General features: G+C 42.9%; 1 protein-coding gene across 4 annotated transcripts in view; it reads left to right on the top strand.

Annotated features, from left to right (window-relative positions):
- Positions 1–19,438, top strand: part of SMARCC1 (SWI/SNF related BAF chromatin remodeling complex subunit C1) — a 178,057-nt gene that overhangs the window by 43,864 nt on the left and 114,755 nt on the right. For all 4 annotated transcript variants that reach the window (XM_073334923.2, XM_073334922.2, XM_073334925.2 and 1 more), the window contains 3 exons: positions 9,499–9,624; positions 10,383–10,501; positions 17,416–17,540. In XM_073334923.2, the coding sequence (XP_073191024.1) occupies positions 9,499–9,624; positions 10,383–10,501; positions 17,416–17,540 (370 nt within the window). The remainder of the gene's footprint in view (positions 1–9,498; positions 9,625–10,382; positions 10,502–17,415; positions 17,541–19,438) is intronic.

Genomic DNA, 19,438 nt, shown 5'->3' with positions numbered 1-19,438 from the left:
TCAAATAAATTGATTAGTCTCTAAGGTGCCACAAGTACTCCTTTTCTTTTTGCGAATGCAGACTAACACGGCTGTTACTCTGAAACCTGTATTTCAGTGATGGTGATGTGATCCTTATTTCACTTACCTCACAGCTTTGTTGAGACTGTTTTTTCTTTGAGTGCTTGCTCATGTCCATTCCATGTTAGGTGTGTGCACACTGCATGCACCATTGCCATAGATTTTTCCCGTAGTGGTATCCGTTGGGCTGGCTCTAGCACCCTCTGGAGCCGTGTGCTCATGCACCAGTATAAGGAGTGCTGCCAGCCATGAACGCTTTCAGTTCCTTCTTACCGCCCATGACAGTTGCTGGACCAACCCTTTTTGCTTTGGCAAGGCTTTCTTCCCAGGGGTTTTGGACTCTCGCTCTTTGTTCTTAGTTATCATAGTTTAGTATGTATAGTTTTTGTAATTAATATTATTGTACATAGTGTAAATAGATCCTGTCGTCAAGGGACTCAGTCGCCCCAGGGGCCAGGCATGCCATGATCCACGGGCTTCAAACCTTATGCCTTCTATGGCAAACCTATGCCCATGAGTGATCCGTACTCCAACTACTTGAAGTGCTTGGTGGAAGACTCACATGAAGGACAAGTGCCAGATCTGTCGGGACTTCAGACCATGCATTAAAGAGGGCAGAGACATTAGGCTGAAGGCTGTCTTCATGGAAGCTGTCCTCAGACCAGACTCAGAGCAGAGGTGCTCTGATCTGACACCAAGCATTTCGGCATTAGGGTGAAGTGCTGCTCTGGCACCGAGCTCTTCCTGGCACTATTTATTATCTAGGTGCCAAGGAAAAAGCACAAAAAGCAGCGCACCAACAGACGGCACTCACGGGTGAAGAAGAAAGACAAGTGCGGGGAGGGAAGGCAACACAGTGAGACCCGTGCCAGGCCACTCTTCCATTCCCAGGCCCATGATGGCACTGTCAACTCTGCCTAGAGTGATGAGTCTGATGTGGGACCGTCCGCCAATAACCGGAAGCCACCTTGGCTGTTCCGTCGATCTCAGAGGCTGTTCAAGCAGCGAGGGTCCTACTTTCTCTCTCGGTCCCCTCCAGCTCTGTTGGGACACCCTCCAGCTCCAGTGTCCAGAATCAAGAAGCAACAGAGGGCATCAGGCTCATTCCCAACACAGGGCCCCCTGGCACCCTGTAGAGGCAATCCAACCCTGATCCCAGTGTCCCAACCATCTCTGGTCCGCCACCGGTCCCAGAACCTGGGCATCACATGGTGGCAGAATCAGCTACCACTCCTCCATGGTCTCTGAGAGAGACCTCTCTTCTGAGTCCAAAGGGGAACCATATGTGCAACCTCAGGCTCACCACAGGTATCCAACCTATACACCACCAGACTTCAGTACCAGTCCTCCCAATGGGTCACTGGCCAATGCAGTGGCTGTACTGGAACCGCTGGGGATTTCCCCTGGCACTGGGTCCTCCCTCCCATTGCTCCTACTTGGTTGTTTCCGGGAGGCACGCTACCACTCCTCCTTGCTCAGCATCAGACCCCAACTCTAGTACCAACCCTGGTTGGACATCGCTGAGGCTGGGGAAGAAGAGGGAACCCCTCCTCTTGTGCAAACTTCCTCCTCATCCTCTCCACACAAGGCTTTCACAGGACCCAATAGCCTGATTCTGCAGGGCGATTTCAGGGCCCATCAGGACCTTTTGAAATGGGTAGCTGCGAACCTGAGTCTGGAAATTGAGGACCTTAAAGAGACATCCCACAGCCTTACTGAGATCCTGGCTGCAGTAGCTTCCTCTAAGGTGGCCTTACACATCAATGAGGTGGCGATTGGACCAGTCAAGACCCTATGGCAAACTCCTTCTCTTCCCCCGCCTCACGGAGGGCAGAGAAAAATTATTATGTGCCAGTGAGTGGGTTCAAATACTTGTACTCGCACTATCCTCCAAGATCTCTGGTGGCAGCTGCAGCAAATGAGGGACAGGCAAGGCCACTTGAGCACAACGTTTTCGGAAGAAAGGTTAATTAAACAGGTAGCCTTCAACTACCTAGCTCTAACCAGCAAGCTTTGCTGGGGAGATAGTTATAATCTGTGGGACTCACTGGCTAAATTTAAAGACTCCCTGCCCCAAGATGCAAGGCAAGAATTTGCTGCCCTCTTGGAAGAGGGTAAAAATGTGGCTACAACTTCTCTACAGGTGGCTCTGAATGCAGTCAATGTGACAGCCAGGACAGTGGCCTCCACTGTCACCGTGAGGTGGCGTTCTTGGCTCCAGTCCTTGGAGCTTTCTCACAAGGTCCAACAGTCCATCTAGGGCCTCCCCTCCGAAGGCTCCTCTAGGACCACCCTACCATTTTTCGGCCTTTATGCTCTGCTGGCTTTCAGGAAGCACTTCAGACCCCAACATCCTCCTTGTTTCTCGGTGCCTCCAAGATAAGAGCTCTACAAAGGAAAAGGTTATAAATGGTGCTAACCACACTCATCCACCTCAGCCTCCCAGCCAGGGTCTCAGAGGTACTCCAGGGGGCCCAAGCAGGTGTTTTGAAGGTGCACACAAGGCTGCTGTACCAATCACCATTTCGGATCCATTCCCCTTTTTACTTTTGGACCATCTGTCACACTTTAGCCCAGCATGATCATACATAACATCGGACTGTTGTGTTCCAAGTACAGTGACAATTGGCTATACCCTTCAATTTTCATCTGCCTCTCCCTCCAGTTCTCCTTCCCCATCCTTCTTCAGGGATCCTTCTCACGAGCATCTCCTCGCCTAGGAGGTGCAGCCCCTCCTACGAATGGGGGTGGGGGAGGTGTTCAACAAGATTTGAGAGGAAAGAGGTTTTTATTCCTGATATTTCCTAATCCCAAAGGCCAAAGGGGAAATCTGAACCATCCTGGACCTGCGTCACCTCAACAGATACCTTAAGGAACAGGTTCCGCATTATCTCTCTGGATCCAGGAGACTGTTACACCATCCTTGACTTAAAGGATGTATATTTTCACATTTCTATTTTCTGTGGTCACAGAAGATTTCTCAGGTTTGTCTCAGGGTCAGCACCACTACCAGTTCACCACTCTTCCCTTCAGCCTATCAGTGCCCGCCCCTGTGTCTCCCCTCCCCCCCCCCTGGATTTTCACTAAATCTATGTTTGGAGGTAGCAGCCTTCCTTAGATGGCGAGGCATCCAGGTCTACCTGTACCTTGATGACTGGCTGATCAAAGGCTGGCAGGCTCAAGTTCAGAACAGCATCAGCACAGTCCAAACCACTTTCCGAGCACTGGGTCTGCTGATAAAAGTCAATTCTTGTCTCGGTTCAGAGAATAGAATGTATTGGGGAGTGCTTGACTTGATCCAAGGTAGGGCCTTCCTGCCGGAAGCCCAATTCAGGACCATGTCGGACCTGATATCCGATGTCATGGTCCACCCAATTACGACAGCTTGGGTTTGCCTCAAGCAACTGGGGCACATGGTGGCATGCACTTGTGTTTCAACATGCAAGACTTCCCCCCTCCAGATGTGGCTAGTGTCGGTATAGTCCCTCAACAGACACCATTTGGACTCTATATACTCACAGTTCCTCCCCATGTCCTTGCCTCCCTGCAATGGTGGAAAGACCCAAGATCAGTAATGATGGGGGTGACCTTTGCTACTCTTTGACCGTCTGTAGCTTTAATCTCGGACATACTGGACTTAGGGTGGGGAGCCAACCACAACAACCTCAGGACTCAGGGCCTCTGGCCCCAAGAACTCTCCCTGCACATAAATGTCATGGATCTCAGAGCAGTACGTGTAGCTTGCCAAGTGTTCCTTCCCCAGATCTCAGGCAAAGTGGTGCAAGTCCTGACAGATAATACCATGGCCATGTTCTATATCAACAAACAGGGAGGGGCCTGATCTTCAGCCCCTATGTCTATAGGACATCTCCAGGAAGCACTCCATTCTTCTTGAGGTGTCACATGTCCCAGGAGCCCGGAATGTACTGGTGGATCACCTCAACAGATCCTTTTCCTAATACCATAAGTGGTCCCTTCACTTTTAGAGGTCACCAGGTTAATCTTCTAAAGGTGTCGCGCCCTCTCCCCCCCCCCCCCCCCCGGCAGACCTGTTCACTACCAGACAGAACAGGAAATGCCATCAGTTTTGCTTGCTGCATGTGCACAGCCCGCACTCCCTCTCCGATGCTTTTCTGCTCCCATGGTCAGATCTCCGATTCTGTGCCTTTCCCTGGATCCCTCTGGTTCACAAGGTTCTCCTAAAAGTCAAATGAGACAAGGAAAGAGTTATTCTGATAACCCTGGCATGTCCACGCCAACACTGGTTTGGCACATTCCTTGATCTGTCAGTAGCATCTTCACTCTCAATCCCACTCTGTCTGGACCTAATCTCACAAGACCACAGCCGGTTGCTTCACCTGAACCTTGCCTCCCTGAACCTAATTGTGTGGTTGCTGCATGGCTGAACCTAGAGGAACAAGCTTGCTCAGAACAGGTCCACAGGTCTTGTTAGGGAGTAGAAAGCCGTTTACCAGGTTCACCTACCTGCTGCCAAGTGTAAATGCTCCTCGACATGGGCATCTTAACAAGCTCTCTCTCAGTCTCGATATTCCTTCAATGTATCTTGGACTACTTGCTCCACTTAAAGCAGCAGGGACCGGCCTTCGCATTTATGAAGATGCACTCAGCAGCAGTCTCAGCCTTCCACCCTCCAGTGAACGGCAGGTCAGTGTTCTCCCACGAGATGATGGTACAGTTTCTCAAGGAGTTGGAGAAGCTCTATCCTCATGAGCTGATTTTCTCCCCCCCGCACTCCCCTCCCATGGGACTTAAACCTTATTCTGTTGAGACTCACGGGTCCCCCCGCATTTGAGCCGCTAGCATTGTTCCCTCTGCTGCTTCTCTCTTGGAAAGTCGCCTTCTTGATAGCAAACACATCGGTCAGAAGGGTCTCTGAAACCAAGGCCCTTATATCAAAACTGCCTTACACACTGCTCTTCAAGGACAAGGTCCAACTGCGGCCCCACCCAGCCTTCCTGCCAAAGGTGGCATCACAATTCTATAACCATTTTCCTGCCAGTTTTCTTCCTGGAGCCTCTCAAGAACTCTGAGTAATGGCTGCTTCACTCATTGGACTCATTAGGAATACCCTTGCCTTTTCTATGGAGAGGACTGAACCCTTCCACACATCCATGCAACTCTTCGTAGCAGTATTGAAAAGGGTGAGAGGGCTACCTGCGTCAGCCCGGATAACCATCTGTGTTTGGGTGTGCTACAAGCAGGCGAATGTCCCGCCTTTGGCCATCTTAACCGCTCACTCCACAAGAGCCCAGGCTTCGTTAGCAGTGTTCCTCACATGGGTCCCGATCCAGGACGTCTGCAGGGCTGCAGTCTGGTTATCAGTACACACCTTCGCATCTCGCTATGCCATCACCCAACAAGTCCTGTTTGATGCCAGTTTCAGGAGAGTGGTATTGCTGTAAGCAAGTCCGTGAACTCCGAGCCCGCCGCTGGGGGTACTGTTTGTGAGTAACCTAACATAGAACATATTCAGAAGGGAAGAAACGGTTACTAAGCTTTCCATAACTGTTCTTTGAGATGTGGTATATCTTGATTTTAGTAAAGCTTTTGATACTGTCCCGCATGACCTTCTCATAAATAAACTAAGGGAATGCAACCTAGATGGAGCTATTATAAGGTGAGTATAAAACTGGTTGGAAAACTGTTCCCAGAGAGTAGTCATCCGTTGTTCATACTGGAAGGTTATAACGAGTAGGGTCCCGCAGGGATCAGTTCTGGGTCCTGTTCTGTTCAATAACTTCATCAGTGATTGAGATAATGGCATAGAGAGTACACTTATAAAGTTTGCGGACAATACCAAGTTGGGAGGGGTTGCAAGTGCTTTGGAGGATAAGATTAAAATTCAAAATGACCTGGACAAGCTGGAGAAATGGTCTGAAGTAAATAGGATGAAATTCAATAAGGACAAATGCAAGTACTCCATTTAGGAAGGAACAGTCAGTTACACACATATAAAATAGGAAATGACTGCCTAGGAAGGAGTACTGCGGAAAGGGATCTGGGGGTCATAGTGAACCACAAGCTAAATATGAGTCAACAGCGTAATGCTGTTGCAAAAAAAAAAAAAAATCATCATCATTCTGGGATGTATAAGCAGGAGTGTTGTAAACAAGACACGAGAAGTAATTCTTCCACTTTACTCTATGCTGATTAGGCCTCAAATGGAGTATTGTGTCCAGTTTTGGGTGCCACGTTTCAGGAAAGATGTGGATAAATTGGAGAAAGTCCAGAGAAGAGCAACAAAAATGACTCAAAGTCTAGAAAACATGATCTGTGAGGGAAGATTGAAAAAATTGGTTTTGTTTAGCTTGGAAAAGAGAAGACTGAGAGAGGACATAACAATTTTCAAGTACGTAAAAGGGTGTTACAAAGAGGAGGGAGAAGAATTGTTCTTAACCTCTGAGGATAGGACAAGAAGCAATGGGCTTAAATTGCAGCAAGGGTGGTTTAGGTTGGACATTAGGAAAAACTTCCTAACTGTCAGGATGGTTAAGCACTGGAATAAATTGCATAGGGAGGTTGTGGAATCTCCATCATTGGGGATTTTTAAGAGCAGATTAGACAAACACCTGTCAGGAATGGTCGAGATAATCAGTCCTGCTACGAGTGCAGGGGACTGGACTAGATGACCTCTCGAGGTCCCTTCCAGTCCTATGATCCTATAATGATTCTTTGTGTTGCTCATGTCCATTCCATGACCCACCCTTGTTACCCCTCTGTCGGAGTTACCAGCAAGAAGCAACTGAGAGGGTATGTGACCAGTAGTGACCCTTATGCCAGCGCATATGCACACAGCTCCAGAGGGCACTAGGACCAGTCTGACGGATACCACACAGGGAAAAATCTCTGCCAGCAGATCACATGGCACACACACATCTAACGTGGAATGAACATGAGTGACAGATTTCAAACAGCAGTTACGGAAATAATTGGCAATGGTTTTTTTGTAAAGTGGTTCGACATCCTTCGATGAAGGGTGTAATAAAAGCAGAAAGCACTGTAATAACTGAATTTTTGTACAGAATTATGAAGGATTGCTGTTGTAGGAACTGCTTTAAACCCCCAACATACTATAGCAGCGGCCAAAGCACTGAAAATTAAAATTCTGATTTCTTCTTGCATAGAGAAGTTAACCATTTTCGGTTAGGTCCTTCCATTTTAAAGGCGATGAAGAAAATAAACTCTTGCTGTGGTCTTTCACTTTATTGAAATCAATTCTTAGCTGTTTTGGGGGTGATATCACTAGAATCAGTTAAGGGCTTGCCTAGATTGCAAATTTGCTGCGTTCGTGCTAGTGATTTAAGCTCTTGAGTCTGGTTGTGGTTTGGCTCAGTCCTGAAATAGATGCCAATTTCTGCAAGCTCTGCTGAGCACATTGCACAGTCCATGTCCCTTGGATTGATTCCAGCTTGCCAAAAGCATTTGGACGATGGCAAAATTGTGCCAATTGTACGAAAATAACCTTCCAACATATGTATGAAAAGCAGTGATGGATTGTTATAGTGACATTTGCACAGTCATTAACATCTTGCTTTCGTTAAAAGGGTTATGATTTAACTGGAACTCTGACCATTGCTGCTGTTAGGTATGAAAACTAAATCAACACTTTCTGGTCTATTGAACTTGTAAGGGCTCAAAACAACAATAGCAGCCTTATTTAGGTTCTTTACATGATTAGAGGTCTGTTTGTGGCACAATGGTTTCTCTCTTGATTTAGTTCATTGAAAGAAAACAAGATAAGGAAACAATTGTAATAAAGATTGCACATACTGCTTATTCATTTATAAATAGAGAAGAACATTTCATGCTGTTGTGTTTTGTTACTAATTTGTTTAGCATCAATGCAGGAGGAGGTCTTTGTGGTTAGATCAGGAGAAGAAAATTAATTTTTGGTTGGATGATTGGAGAGGGGTGGGGTTGATTTTATAAATAGCTCTTTAAATCTTGTTTTAAATATTAAAGTCAAGCTCAAGCCTATTTTTATTACTTACATATTTAAACTAGAAGCCCATTCAAAGAGGTTATCCAAGTAAATCAGTGTCTGGTTTTCTAGACAGTCTTCTATAGCTAGCTGAAAACTCTTTCACTTGTGATTCTGCTTCCTCCCCTCCCTTTTGCTCCTTTGGCTGTGGCAGAGTATCTCTTGGTTATCTTCCAGGCTTCTGGAATCCTGGACCAGTGTTGCTTTCAAGCAGGATGAAGGCAGGGATGATGTGTTCTGACTATCGCTTGACACGTGAAGCCATTTGAATTTCATGAAAAGCCTTAGTTGACAAAAATGGTTGCTCACTGGAGCACTTCAAGTGTGAAGTGAAGAGTTTAATTGTTTGTTTCCCCATCCCCATGCTTTTGTCTGTAGAGGTCAAAGTGTCACTGGTATTTGTTGTTAAGGTGTAGTTCGGAAAAGGTGAATAGATGAGCCTGTATTACTGAAACTGCCTGTCAAAAGATGGCATTGTCCAGGAATGTTGACATTACATATATTTAGTCAATTTTTCTCTTTTCAGCTAGCTTTTTAAGAAATATGAATCACTGTCCAAGACAAAAACTGATTGCAGTCTCCTGTAGCTACAAATCAGTCTTTAGAACTGCATGGGAAAAGCCTAATAAGGCTTGATAGTGGGAAGCAGTGGCATTGATGTGTCCCTTTCAGAATCTTACAAGGCTTTTAGTGCTGCTCAATTGGTAGATGTTTCATTCCCAAATCTCTACTCCATAAGTGTCAATTTCATTGATTGGTGTCCATGTTGGAATGTACTATATATTTGTACATATGTGTGACTTCAGTACAGGTTAAGAGAATGATTGCCGAAGGGACTACAGTTCTCTCTTCATTCCCAGAACAGGCATGGCATCAATGCAAGCTTCCCCTACTTCTAGGAATGAGAGGGAAGTTCAGTCCTTGAGCTTTCTGTTGAGACTGCCAACAAAGACACCAGCTGTGAGCATTACTTTTTTTGTGTGTGATGGGGACAGCTATCCACTGGGAATTGGATTGTGACCATCAAGATGTTCCCTGTTATACCTTAAAGGTTTTTGTACAGAGTGCAGTTTTTGTATCTTTAGTCTCAAAGTGACATGTTCATACAGAATTGTCCCAACAAGAGCTCTCACCTGCCAGCACAAAAGACTTAGAATAACTAAGCAGCGGAAACAAGGAGGAAGTCAATAGACTTGGCATAATTACTTTGTTGCATTGCTTTATGCAGTTATTGTGTCTTAAATTTGGTACATAGGAAACTAATAAATGCTTTCCAAAACCTCCAACTTTGATAACCAAATTATAGTACTCCCTTTTCTTAGAGTCTTACTGGATTGGTGATGGAGGCTTGTGTTCAAGTGTAAAGCTAGTGCAGAAACCTTGGCATTAGTGGGAGTCTATTTACTGACATCGAGATTTGTTGGATTTGCTGTTAGGTTCATGCCAAATGGATTCTGGACACAGATATATTCAATGAATGGATGAATGAAGAGGATTATGAGGTGGATGAGAACAAGAAGCCAGTGAGTTTTCGCCAGCGAATCTCTATGAAGAATGAAGAGGTATGGTATTTCTCTGTTGGTGGATGACTTGTTGATTTTTAGCAGTGTTAATTATATTCTTTACTACCATGTAAGTCAGACGTCTTGGGAATCAAAGCTGCTAAATTAGGTGCCAGTCTCTCAGGAGCTAATGGTACCAAGGTCACATGTAAATGCATATATGTTGCACCCTTCTGGAAAATGGACATACTTGGTGTTTCCTTTTGACACAGCAAAGTGTCTTTTTTCCCCAAAAAATATAAATGTTGGGGCCTACTTTGCTTTTTCTTTTCCCTCCACAAACTTAAATTGGGGTAAATTGATACAGAATCAATTTAAGATCTTAATTTCCAAATTGCTTTAGCCTGAAGTACATGTTGAGACCACTAACCCACACTTGTCACTATAATTGGGGAAAACACTGAAAACAGTAGCTATTCCTAGAAGTTACTCAGAGTTCAAGGTTAAATGCCAAATGTTCCCCATTCTGAGTGGGCCCAGTGCTTCAAACAAGTCAAAAGTTTGTATTTGGACCCTGCGGTGTTTTAAAAGCCCATTTCTGTGGCAGACAGCCATGCCAGCAGTTAAAGGTTAATTGTAGAAATGGTACAGGCCGCTTTTCATATTGCAGTGTGGGTATTCTGGGGCTGAACTTGGTTGCTGCTGCAGTGCTCTTGTTTTAGCACCCTGGATGCAGGGCATATTAGGAGAGATCTGCAGTCTTAGTTTCAATGAGCTGTGGTAATTGGTACTGACTGACAACTTCGCTTCTCTAACAGCCTGTCCGTAGCCCTGAGAGAAGAGACCGGAAAGCAGCAGCAAGTACCAGGAAAAGAAAGCATTCACCTTCCCCTCCCCCCACTCCCATGGAATCAAGGAAGAAGACTGGAAAGAAAGGGTGAGTGTCAGGATCAGACAACCAAAGATGAGCTTTGCTCAGGCTGAAACTGGAGCAGAGAGAGCTCTTGAAACAAGTAATTTTCCTCCATTCTTCCCCCAACATAACCATGTGTTTGCAATTGGAATGTATGAATTTTGCCTGCAGATGGAGCAAAGTCTGGTGCAGTCATTTATTCTAAACCTAATGAGAACTCCACCATTGAGAGGCAGATATCATTAACAGTGAGACTTAGGATTTGTCCATATTAGAAAAGTATTCCCGATTGATCGAATTACACTAGTGCAAATCCCTTATGTAGATAGATGCATTTATAAAGGTTTAAATTTTGTTTACATCATTTTAGTTTACACTTGTAAATTACTGAATTAAATTGAACCAATTTAAGTTCTTTAGTGTTCATAAAATTTTAAATGTCTACAAAGAGGAGTTTGCAGCTGGATAACTAGAGAAAATTTTTAATCCAGTTAGCTACACTGGTACAACTTTCCTAATGCAGACCAGCCCTCGCTGATTATTAGTGACTGCAAATGATTTTTATTGTGTTTTTGCCCTTCTATGTTGCTTTGATCTATGAAGGCCTAAAAGGGTTTTTACAAGATAAAGAATGTAAGAACGGTCATCCTGTGTCAGACCAAAGGTCCATCTATCTCAGCATCCTGTCTTCCAACAGTGGCCAATGCCAGGTGCCCCAGAGGGAATGAACAGAACAGGCAATCATCAAGTGATCCATGCCCTGTCACACATTCCCAGCTTCTGGCAAACAGAAGCTAGGGACACCATCTCTGTCCGTCTTGGCTAATAGCCATTGATGGACCTATCCTCCATGAACTTACCGAGTTCTCTTTTGAATCCTGTTATAGTCTTAGCCTTCACAACATCCTTTGGCAAAGAGGCTGACTATGTGTTGTGTGAAAAAATACTTCCTTTTGTTTATTTTAAACCTGCTGACAAGTAATTTCATTTGGTGACCCCTAGTTCTTGTATTATGAGGAGGAGTAAATAACACTTCTTTATTTACTTTCTCCACACCAGTCATGATTTTATAGACCTATCATATCCGCCCCCTTAGTCGCCTCTTTTCCAAGCTGGAAAGTCCCAGTCTTATTAATCTCTCCTCATACGGCAGCCGTTCCATACCCCAATCATTTTTGTTGCCCTTTCCTGAACCTTTTCCAGTTCCAATATAGCTTTTCTGAGATGGAGTGACCACATCTGCACGCAGTATTCAAGATATGGGCGTACCATGGATTTATATAGAAGCAATATGATATTTTCTGTCTTATTATCTATCCCTTTCTTAATGATTCCCAACATTCTGTTTGCTGTTTTGACTGCCACTGCACATTGAGTGGATGATTTCAGAGAACTATCCACAATGACTCCAAGATCTTTCTTGAGTGGTAACAGCTAATTTAGATCCCATCACCTTATATGTATAGTTGGGATTATGTTTTCCAATATGCATTACTTTGCATTTACCAGCATTGAATTTCATCTGCCATTTTGTTGCCCAGGCCCCCAGTTTTGAGAGATCCTTTTGTAGCTCTTTGCAGTCTGCCTGGGACTTAACTATCTTGAGTAGTTTGCATCATCTGCAAATTTTGCCACCTCACTGTTTACTTGGTTTTCCAGATCATTTATGAATATATTGAATAGGACTGGTCATAGTACAGATCACTGGAGTACATCTCTACTTACCTCTCTCCGTTCTGAAAACTGACCATTTATTCCTACCCTTTGTTTCCTATCTTTTAACCAGTTACCAATCCATGAGAGGCCCTTACTTCGCTTAAGAGCCTTTCGTGAGGGACCTTGTCAAATGCTTTCTGAAAATCTAAGTACACTATATCCACTGGATCCCCATTGTCCACGTGCTTGTTGGACCCCCCCTCAAAGAATTCTAGTAGATTTGTGAGGCATGATTTCCCTTTACAAAAACCATGGTGACTCTTCCCCAACAAATTATGTTCATCTATGTGTCTGACAATTTTATTCTTACTATAGTTTCAACCAGTTTGCCCGATGCTGAAGTCAGGCTTACCAGCCTGTAATTACCGGGATCACTTCTGGAGCCCTATTTAAAAATTGGCGTCACATTAGCTATCCCCCAATCATTTGGTACAGAAGCTGATTTAAATGATAGGTTACAGACTACAGTTAGTAGTTCTGCAGTTTCACATTTGAGTTCCTTCAGAACTCTCGGGTGAATCCCATCTGGTCCTGGTGACTTACTACTGTTTAGTTTCAGTTTGTTCCAAAATCTCCTCTAATGACACCTGTCTAGGACAGTTCCTCAGATTTGTCATGTAAAACAAATGGCTCAGGTTTGGGAATCTCCCTCACATCCTCAACCATGAAGACTGATGCAAAGAATTGATTTAATTTCTCTGTAATGACCTTATCGTCCTTGAGTGCTCCTTTAGCATCTCGATCGTCTACTGGCCCCACTGGTTGTTTAGCAGGCTTCCTGCTTCTGATGTACTTTTTAAAAAAAAATTTTTTTTTAAGATTACTTTTTGAGTCTTTGGCTAGCTGTTCTTCAGATTTTTTTTTTGGCCTTCCTACTTATATCTTCATTTGCCAGAGTTTATGCTCCTTTCTATTTCCCTCACTAGGATTTAACTTCTGCTTTTTAAAGGATGCCTTTTGGCTCTCACTGCCTCTTTTACTTTGTTGCTTAGCCACAGTGGCACTTTTTTTGGTTCTCTTACTATGTTTTTTTAATTTGGGGTATACATTTAAGATGAGCCTCTATTATGACGTCTTTAAAAAGTTTCCATGCAGCTTTCAGGGATTTCACTTTTGGCACTTTACCTTTTAATTTCTCTATAACTAACTCCCTCATTTTTGTGTAGTCCACCTTGCTGAAATTAAATGCTACAGTGTTGGGCTGTTATGGTGTTTTCCCCACCACAGGGATGTTGCATTTAATTTAGAGCTGTCAAGCGGTTAAAAAAATTGTGATTAATCACACTGTTAAACCATAATAGAATACCATTTATTTAAATCTTTTGGGATGTTTTCTACATTTTCAAATATAATTTCACTTGCGCCACAGTATACAAAGTGTACAGTTCTCACTTTATATTTATTTTTATTACAAATATTTGCACTGTAAAAAACACAAGGAATAGTATTTTTCAGTTCACCTAATACAAATACTGTAGTGCAGTCTCTCTATCATGGAAGTTCAACTTACAAATGTAGATTTATGTACAAAAAAATAATTGCATTCAAAAATAAAACAATGTAAAACTTGAGTTTAGAGCCTACACGTCCACTCAGTCCTACTTCTTGTTCAGCCAGTTGCTCAGACATTCAAGTTTGTTTACAAGTGCAGGAGATAATGCTTCCTGCTTCTTGTTCACAGTGTCACCTGAAAGTGAGCACAGGCATTCACATGGCACTGTTGCAGCCAGTGTTGCAAGATATTTATTTGCCAGATGTGCTAAAGATTCATATGTCCCTTCATGCTTCATTCACCATTCCAGAGGACACGCGTCCATGCTGATGATACGTTCTGCTCGAGAACAATCCAAAGCAGTGCGGAACAATGCATGTTCATTTTCATAATCTGAGTCAGATGCCACCAGCAGAAGGTTGGTTTTCTTTTTTGGTGGTTCAAGTTCTGTAGTTTCCGCATTGGAGTGTTGCTCTTTTAAGACTTCTGAAAGCCTGCTCCACACCTCATCCCTCTCAGTTTGGAAGGCACTTCAGATTCTTAAATCTTGGGTCAAGTGCTGTAGCTATCTTTAGATATCTCACATTTGTACCTTCTTTGCGTTTTGTGAAATCTGCAGGGAAAGTTGTCTTAAAATGAACAAGTTGCTGGGTCGTCATCTGAGACAGCTATAACATGAAATTTATGGCAGAATGTGGGTAAAACAGAGCAGGGGACATACAATTCTCCCCAAGGAGTTCAGTCACAAATTTAATTAACGCATTATTTTTTTAATGAGTGTCATCAGCATGGAAGCATGTCCTCTGGAATGATGGCTGAAGCATGATGGGGCATACGAATGTTTAGCATATCTGGCCATAAATACCTTGCAATGCTGGCTTCAAAAGTGGCCTGCAAATGCCTGTTCTCACTTTCTGGTGACATAGTAAATGAGAAGAGGGCAGCATTATCTCCTGTAAATGTAAACAAACTCATTTGTCTTAACGATTGACTGAACAAGGAATAGGACTGAGTGAACTTGTAGGCTCTGAAGTTTTATGTTTTGTTTTTGAGTGCAGTTATGTAACAAAAATCTACATTCGTAAGTTGCACTTTCATGAGAGGTTGCACTACAGTACTTGTATGAGGTACTTATGACGAGATAACTGGCTCTGTGGATGAGGGGAAAGCGGTGGACGAGTTGTTCCTTGACTTTAGCAAAGCTTTTGACACTGTCTCCCACAGTATTCTTGCCAGCAAGTTAAAGAAATATGGGCTGGATGAATGGACTATAAGGTGGATAGAAAGTTGGCTAGATTGTCAGGCTCAACGGGTAGTGATCAATGGCTCCATGTCTAGTTGGCAGCCGGTATCAAGTGGAATGCCCCAAGGGTCGGTCCTGGGGCTGGTTTTGTTCAATATCTTCATAAATGATCTGGAGGATGGTGTGGATTGCACCCTCAGCAAGTTTGCAGATGACACTAAACTGGGAGGAGAGGTAGATACGCTGGAGGGTAGGGATAGGATAGAGAGGGACCTAGACAAATTAGCATATTGGGCCAAAAGAAATCTGATGAGATTCAACAAGGACAAGTGCAGAGTCCTGCACTTAGGACGTTAGAATCCAATGCACCGCTACAGACTAGGGACCGAATGGCTCTGCAGCAGTTCTGCAGAAAAGGACCTAGGGGTTACAGTGGACGAGAAGCTGGATATGAGTCAACAGTGTGCCCTTGTTGCCAAGAAGGCCAATGGCATTTTGGGATGTATAGGTAGGGCCATTGCCAGCAGATCGAGGGACGTGATCGTTCCCCTCTATTCGACATTGGTGAGGCCTCATCTGGAGTACTGTGTCCAGTTTTGGGACCCACACTACAAGAAGGATGTGGAAAAATTGGAAAGAGTCCAGCGGAGGGCAACAAAAATGATTAGGGGACTGGAACACATGAGTTATGAGGAGAGGCTGAGGGAATTGGGATTGTTTAGTCTGCGGAAGAGAAGAATGAGGGGGGATTTGATAGCTGCTTTCTTCAACTACCAGAAAGGGGGTTCCAAAGAGGATGGCTCTAGACTGTTCTCAGTGGTAGCTGATGACAGAACAAGGAGTAATGGTCTCAAGTTGCAGTGGGGGAGGTTTAGGTTGGATATTAGGAAAAACTTTTTCACTAGGAGGGTGGTGAAATGCTGGAATGCGTTACCTAGGGAGGTGGTGGAATCTCCTTCCTTAGATATTTTTAAGGTCAGGCTTGACAAAACCCTGGCTGGGATGATTTAGTTGGGGATTGGTCCTGCTTTGAGCAGGGGTTTGGACTAGATGACCTCCTGAGGTCCCTTCCAACCCTGATATTTTATGAGGTGAATTGAAAAATACTATTTCTTTTGTTTGTGATTTTTACAGTGCAAATATTTGTAATAAAAAAATATACACTTTGATTTCAATTACAGCACAGTATACAATATATATTAAATGTAGAAAAACATCCAAAATATTTAATAAATTTCAATTTGTATTGTTTAACAGTGCAATTAAAACTGATCGATTGCAATTACTTTTTTAATCACGTTTAATTTTTTTGAGTTAATTGCATGAGTTAACTGCAATTAATTGACAGCCCTAATTTAATTATATTCTGGTTACTATTACCAAACGATCCAGCTATATTCACCTAACCTCACCACATCCGGTGCTCCACTTAGGAGTAAATCAAGAATTGCCTCTCTTCTTGTGGGTTCCAGGACTAGCTGCTCCAAGAAGCAGTCATTTAAGGTGTCAAGAAACTTTCTCTCTTCAGTTGTCTAAAAGTCTTCAGTTGTGTGGTTTGGATTTTGTTTTGTTTTTTTCTGTTAATTGCATTAGATGGTCAGGTCTCATTTAACCTAAAACTCTGAATAGTAAACTAGTGAAATGGCAGGAACCAAGAGATTTAAAGTTTGGCAACTGAGAGGGGAAGGTATTTGTAGTTGACTTGTTAAACTTTTTTGGGGTGTGTGTGTGTGTGTGTTTTTGGCTGCTCCTATTAAACTTTGACGAATGAAAATTTTGGACAAAGACATTTTTGTTATACATTTAAACTCCCCGAGCTGAGGTATAAGAGCTCACACTGCTCTGAAAACCCCAAAATGTCCTCTGACATAACCAGAAGAAATGAGACTTATATTCCAAGTCCAATTTTAAAAAAAATATTTTCAGATCATTTTTAAGCATTTTCATATTTAATGCCTTTGGTTTGGGACAGCAAATTGTTAATTACATGACTGTAGAGTAACACCTTCTGCAAACTTCAGAGCCTGTTACAGAATTTAAAAAGATGTGTATAAATGGGTCACTAACCTCTCTAATCTTACTAACACGAGGGCCACAAACCTGCTATTTTTAGCATGTCAAATTATCTGAAATGCAGCTGTTATATCAACATGGCAAGGCAACACTGCATAAGAAAAGGAATTAAGAAGACTATCCATTTGAAACTGTGGGAGGAATTTAAATGGACAGAGTCCAATTTTCTGAGCTGGAATTTGGTCAGGACACAGGAGTTACACCATAGCCCCCTACTAGAATGTTACTTTAATATTGACTTGAGAAATCTACCATCTCCTAAGTCACCAAGACCACTTCCTGCAGCACCTAGGTGTTTCCATAGAAGTATCATCCTGACCCAACCCTCTTAACTTCAGAGATTTAGTGGGATCATCACAAAGATACTACAGCTTCAAGTTATAACTTGCAGAGAATTTGTCTTATCTGTTTTAGACAAGCAGGACTGTATGGGAAAAGGCGAGGTCAGAAAGAAGAGGATGAGCAAGAAGATCTTACCAAGGACATGGAGGACCCAACACCTGTACCGAACATAGAAGAAGTGGTACTTCCCAAAAATGGTAAAGTATTCACACACAAGGTGTTAGCCGCACTGGTTTTTATGAATGATAGACCACTAAATGAACAGCAGACACTATATTTTCACTGTATATGTTAGCCAAATCTTGGAGATACCGTCTCTACAAGTAGCCTTCCTTTTGGACTCTTTAGCCATGTGGTTTTATTTAGACAAGGCTTTGGAATGTGGCATTCTTCTGAAACTGAGTTTACCTCTTTTATCGCAATTGTTTTTTCTTGAAATAAGTTTATGAAAATTCAGTTAAGATAAGTGAATAACAAGCTAAATATTAAAGAATGTTCTTGCCCTGCGTATTCAAGTTGGGTTGTTTGCATCTAAAAATCTACATCAGGAGCAAAGAAATTATAGCTGATGTGGCTAAGGTAACACATCAAGGTAGAAGACCCAGGAATAAAACCAAGCAGTGCTGATTCCCAACCTTCTGCTCCAAACCTTTGAAAACAATGTTTCTCATTACAGTATATATTGGGTGAAAAGTAAAGCAGAAATACACTGCATCCTCCTAACACTATCCTTAACAGAAAAGCATTCTGGGTGTTCTTCGTTGTTTGAGTTTAACTTAGTTTGGAGCCAAGGTACAACAGATTTGATCAATAATTAATATTCATAATTGTTTTGTGGGCAGTAGAAGTATAGTATTCATGGCACAAAACAAAGCACATTTTCCAGAATGTGTAAGAATAAAAGGCTGTGGCAGTACTTCAGCCCTGAAAAGAAGGCAAATCAGCTTTTATTAGACACAAACAGGAGCTCTGTTGTCCTCTGAGCCTGTACTGGATCAGCTGACCTCTTTTGGACTGCATGCATGTGACCAACAAAGCAAATGGTCAGTCTGACATGACAGATGTACAAAATCCAGACACATGAATCTCACTTCTACATTAATGGCTGTAAACTCCTTTTCGCTATCCATCATAGAGGAGCTCCAGGGACAGCTATATTTGAGAAATGTATGAAAGAGAAAGCTCATGCTTTTGTTGCTTAATCTTCATATTCTGCATCTTGAATGTTCAATATTTCAGGATGGGATACCAAAAAGTGTGAATAAAGCTAGTTAAGTCAGCCACAAATGTAAGATTTTTCATCATTCTGGGCCTGCCCTTTAATTTTCTGCCATCCTTCCTCTTAACTTGACTATCACAAGTTGTCATTGTGGTACCCTACCTGATGGACTTCAGATTTGATTACTTTTTTTCTCTCTGCATTGGTCAGTCATAAATGTTGTTGATTCTAAAACGGGGTTGGATATAAACATTAAAGTAGTATAGGGTGACTCAGAGTAGGAAGATAGTTTAAAATTGAACGTTGGGGTGAAGAACCCTCCAGCATAAACTGCTTATTATTCAATTTGTATTGCAGTAACACTTGGAAGCGCCAGCTGAAATTAGGGCTCCATTTTGCTAGGTATTGTACATATGTATATATGTACGTACATACACAGTAAGACTGTCCTTGACCCAAAGAACTTACAAAGTAAATAGACAAGACAAAGGTTTGGAGGGGAAGTAGAGGCATAGAAATCAGCCTCTGTATCAGATGACTGGAAGGTATCTAATGTAATGCTGATTCTTAAAAAGGTCTCTGAGGAGATCCTGGCACTTGTAGGCTGGTGAGCCTAAATGCAGCACTGGGCAAATTGGTAGAAACTATAGTAAAGAACAGAATTGTCAGGCACATAATTAAACACGATTTATTGGGGAAGAGTCAACATGGCTTTTGTAAAAGGAAGTCATGCCTCACCACTCTATCAGAATTCTTTGATGGAATCAACCCATGCCCGCCCTCTACTCTGGGTTCCAGCCCAGGGCTCTGTGGACCACAGCTGTCTACAGTGTTTCCTGTAACAGCTGCATGAGAGCTACAACTCCCTGGGCTACT

The sequence above is a fragment of the Lepidochelys kempii genome, chromosome 2 (genome assembly GCF_965140285.1).
Source record: "Lepidochelys kempii isolate rLepKem1 chromosome 2, rLepKem1.hap1, whole genome shotgun sequence".
In the NCBI taxonomy this organism is placed as follows: Eukaryota; Metazoa; Chordata; order Testudines; family Cheloniidae; genus Lepidochelys; species Lepidochelys kempii.
The sequence above is the reverse complement of the archived record's forward strand: the minus strand, read 5'-3'. Positions and strand labels throughout refer to the sequence as shown.